Source organism: Lactuca virosa, chromosome 6 (assembly GCF_052849685.1).
Source record: "Lactuca virosa cultivar CGN04683 chromosome 6, Lactuca_virosa_CGN04683_v6, whole genome shotgun sequence".
NCBI classification, from domain to species: Eukaryota; Viridiplantae; Streptophyta; class Magnoliopsida; order Asterales; family Asteraceae; genus Lactuca; species Lactuca virosa.
The window spans coordinates 56,693,648-56,696,934 of record NC_136431.1 but is presented as its reverse complement, the minus strand read 5'-3'; the positions used below and the strand labels follow the sequence as shown (position 1 = coordinate 56,696,934).

Below are 3,287 nucleotides of genomic sequence, written 5' to 3'. Positions count from 1 at the left end.
TACTTATAAAGTTATGTCTTTAACTTTTAACATATTATACTTAGTTTATTAGATTTAATATGTTGTTGTATGTAAATCATTATCAGTTTAAAGCTACAACTTTTGAACAGTTTGGACAAAATACTTAAATTGTTAATTTAAATATAACATTACAGTGTCAACTTAACTATAAATTTCAGTTTTACTTAAAAAATCTAAAGAATATTTTGCGAATAGTTAAAAGTGATAAATTGTAGTGCTAAATGCAAAAACTAAATTGTAATCTCATTTTAACTAAAATATTTCCCAAAGATATTTTTATAATCTATATCATACTCTACTTATAAAGGATGCATTTTTCCTGTCACCTCATGCATTTGAAACCCCCACACAATTTTCCAAGCACCTCATGCATTTGAAACCCCCATACATTTTCACCTTTAAAGTAATTAATCACATATCATGAAAGGTTTTATAACTTATATAATATGTTTAATTAGCAATTAATGGATAGTCTACTATAAAAATGTCATTCTCTTTGAGTAGACATACAAATACAAATCACATACAAAATTCACAAAGAAAACAAGTTTAAATGTTTTGTGTTGGTTTGAGGGCTTTGGATCATTTTTCTAGCCACTTTATTATGTTAAAAATTTTAATTTGTAAGTTTGTTATATACTAATTTTTTTTATTTTTCTTGGTTTAATTATTCTTTTAAAACAATCATTGTATGTTGTGGTTGAAACTTTAATGTAAATTAAATTAGATTCATATTATCGATCATATGTTATGGAAAGTGATATAGATAATATTTAATTAAATATTGTATATATGTTTGTATTTTTGTGTTGCTTCAAAGTAATAATTAATAAAAAATCATGGATATGCAATATTATACATAATATTCATGTAAGTCTCTTTAAAATGTAAATTGTCTGTCTTATCACTTTATATTTTAGTATATGTTTAAGATTTTTAATTATAATAAAAAGTGTCTTTTAAAAGTTTTCTTTCGTTTATTAATAATAATAAGTGGTTTTAAAACTAATGAACCATAATTATAAATAATAAAATCAAATTATAAAAATCATGGATATGTCATATTATCCATGCAAATCTCATTTGAAATGCAAACTGTCTATCTTATCAGTTTATTATTTAGTGTATGTTTCACATTTTAATAGTAGTATTAAGAGTTTCTTAAAAGTATTTTTTAACTTATTAATAATAATAAATGGTTTAAAACTAAAGAACAATAACTTTAAATGATAATAACATCAATTTATAAATTACATAACGTTAACAACAAATAAATTGTATTTTAAATGAACATCATTATTGAAATTAGAAAATAATAAGTAAAGTTTAAATTAATCAATCATAAAATTGTTAAAAATAATATTAAATAGATAATTATATTTAATTTTATTAATGAGGAATGTGGATTAATGTCAATGAATAATATTGTTCAAAATATTATGTCAAAATTAATATCAATAATATAACCATTTTAAACATATATTTTTCAATATTTAACGATATATTTTTAACCCGTGAGAATTAGTCCAGTATAATAATAATAATAAGCGTGTACAAATTATCTTGACATGTTCGTATAACCTGAAAACGTCAGAAAACTACACAAAACCTTTTCGCCTGTTCATCGTCAGATCTCTCCTAAAATTGTCCAGTTGCAGGATTCGCTATCATGGCCAATTACGAGGAATCAAGCCCTCTTTTAGCAAATCAATCTCTTCATGTAGACGCCAACAACGATCCACAATCAAACGTAACCATCAACGACGAAAATAACAAGAAATCCACCACCAAAACCCCGATCCCCAATTCACAGAAAGCTGCTGTGGCGGCGGACACGAAGCAGTCTTCACCTCCGGTAGCATCAGGGTTTCATCATGCTGTTTACGGCTGGACTGCTGACGGATTGCCATTGACTAATGGCGGTGCTAATGTGATGGGAGAGCCGATGCCTAGGGCTCAATGGGACTCAGGTCTATTCGCGTGTCTAGGTCGTAACGATGAGTTCTGTAGCAGCGATCTTGAAGTCTGTGAGTTTCTCTTTCCATTTCTTATCATTTCTCTGAAAACGAATCGATTTCTTCTCGTGATCTGGATTCTTGATTATTGAGAATTAGGGTTTCTATTATTCGATATCTGGTTTTCGAATTAGCTTGAAACAATTGTATGAAACTAACTGTGAATCAAAGAACATGAAACCTCTATCATTTCTGAGCATAATTCTAACTAAATAAGCAATTTCAGCTTACATATTCTACATTTCTACATCTTTTTCTTGTCAAATTAGGGATTCTACATTTCCAAAATCATAATACTTGTGAAATTGAACAACAGGTCTTCTTGGGAGTGTGGCCCCTTGTGTGATTTACGGAAGCAATGTTGAAAGACTTGGATCTACGCCTGGAACTTTTGCAAATCATTGCTTACCTTACACTGGTTTATACCTAATTGGGAACTCCTTTTTCGGATGGAATTGCATGGCCCCATGGTTCTCATATCCCACTCGTACAACAATCCGTAGAAAGTTCAACCTTCAGGCAACTCTCCATTCTTTAAAAACCTTGTTTTTAGCTAATATCTCCTACAAAATCCCATGAAATTAACGATTTTTTTTACAGGGTAATTGGGAATCAATGAGCAAATCATGTGGTGGATGTTGTGATGTGGATGAAGAACAACTGGAACAAGCAGAAATAGCTTGTGATTTTGCAACTCATGTTTGTTGTCATCCTTGTGCTCTTTGTCAAGAAGGGCGTGAGATTCGTCGTAGGGTTCCTCATCCTGGATTTGGGGCTCAACCGATGCTGGTTATGATCCCACCTGGGGAGCAGACCATGGGTAGGCATGGAGCTTGAAAAGTGAATGAGAATGGAATTCAAGATTTGTTTCTTTATATGTGTTTCTTGAAAAGATATTATATACTTATAGTAATATGTGTGTAAATAAATCACAAGGAGATTGATGTTTGTTTGTTCTTGAGATGTTTAAATGAATCATGTAATGTTGGGTTAATAAAGTTCAAATTTTAGTCCTCTAGGCTTTTTGTTGATCAGTCACTTCTTACCTAGATCCTAAACATGATTTACATCTATAGTGTATCTAGTATAAAACAATAGATGGAATTCAAGGTTTGTTGTTTTAAATGTGCTTTAGAATAGATATTAAATACTTATAGTAATATTTGTGTTAATAAATCACAAAGTCAAGGAGATTGATATTTGTTTGTTGTGGAGATATGTTTAAATGGGTCAATCAAGTAATGGTGTGTC

General features: G+C 29.7%; 1 protein-coding gene across 1 annotated transcript; it reads left to right on the top strand.

The window, feature by feature from the left end:
* The first annotated feature begins 1,576 nt into the window (after positions 1-1,576).
* LOC145120725 (PLAC8 family protein) lies at positions 1,577-3,054 on the top strand. Its single transcript, XM_079056527.1, has 3 exons — positions 1,577-2,048; positions 2,353-2,555; positions 2,637-3,054. The coding sequence occupies exons 1-3, from the start codon at positions 1,691-1,693 to the stop codon at positions 2,871-2,873; spliced, it is 798 nt and encodes a 265-aa protein (XP_078912653.1). The 5' UTR covers positions 1,577-1,690; the 3' UTR covers positions 2,874-3,054.
* The last annotated feature ends 233 nt before the right edge of the window (positions 3,055-3,287 follow it).

Coding starts and splice junctions, on each gene's coding strand:
- LOC145120725 (XM_079056527.1), top strand. CDS start 1,691: ATGGCCAATTACGAGGAATCAAGCCCTCTTTTAGCAAATCAATCTCTT. Junction 2,049..2,352: donor TAGCAGCGATCTTGAAGTCT/GTGAGTTTCTCT, acceptor ATTGAACAACAG/GTCTTCTTGGGAGTGTGGCC. Junction 2,556..2,636: donor GTAGAAAGTTCAACCTTCAG/GCAACTCTCCAT, acceptor TTTTTTTTACAG/GGTAATTGGGAATCAATGAG.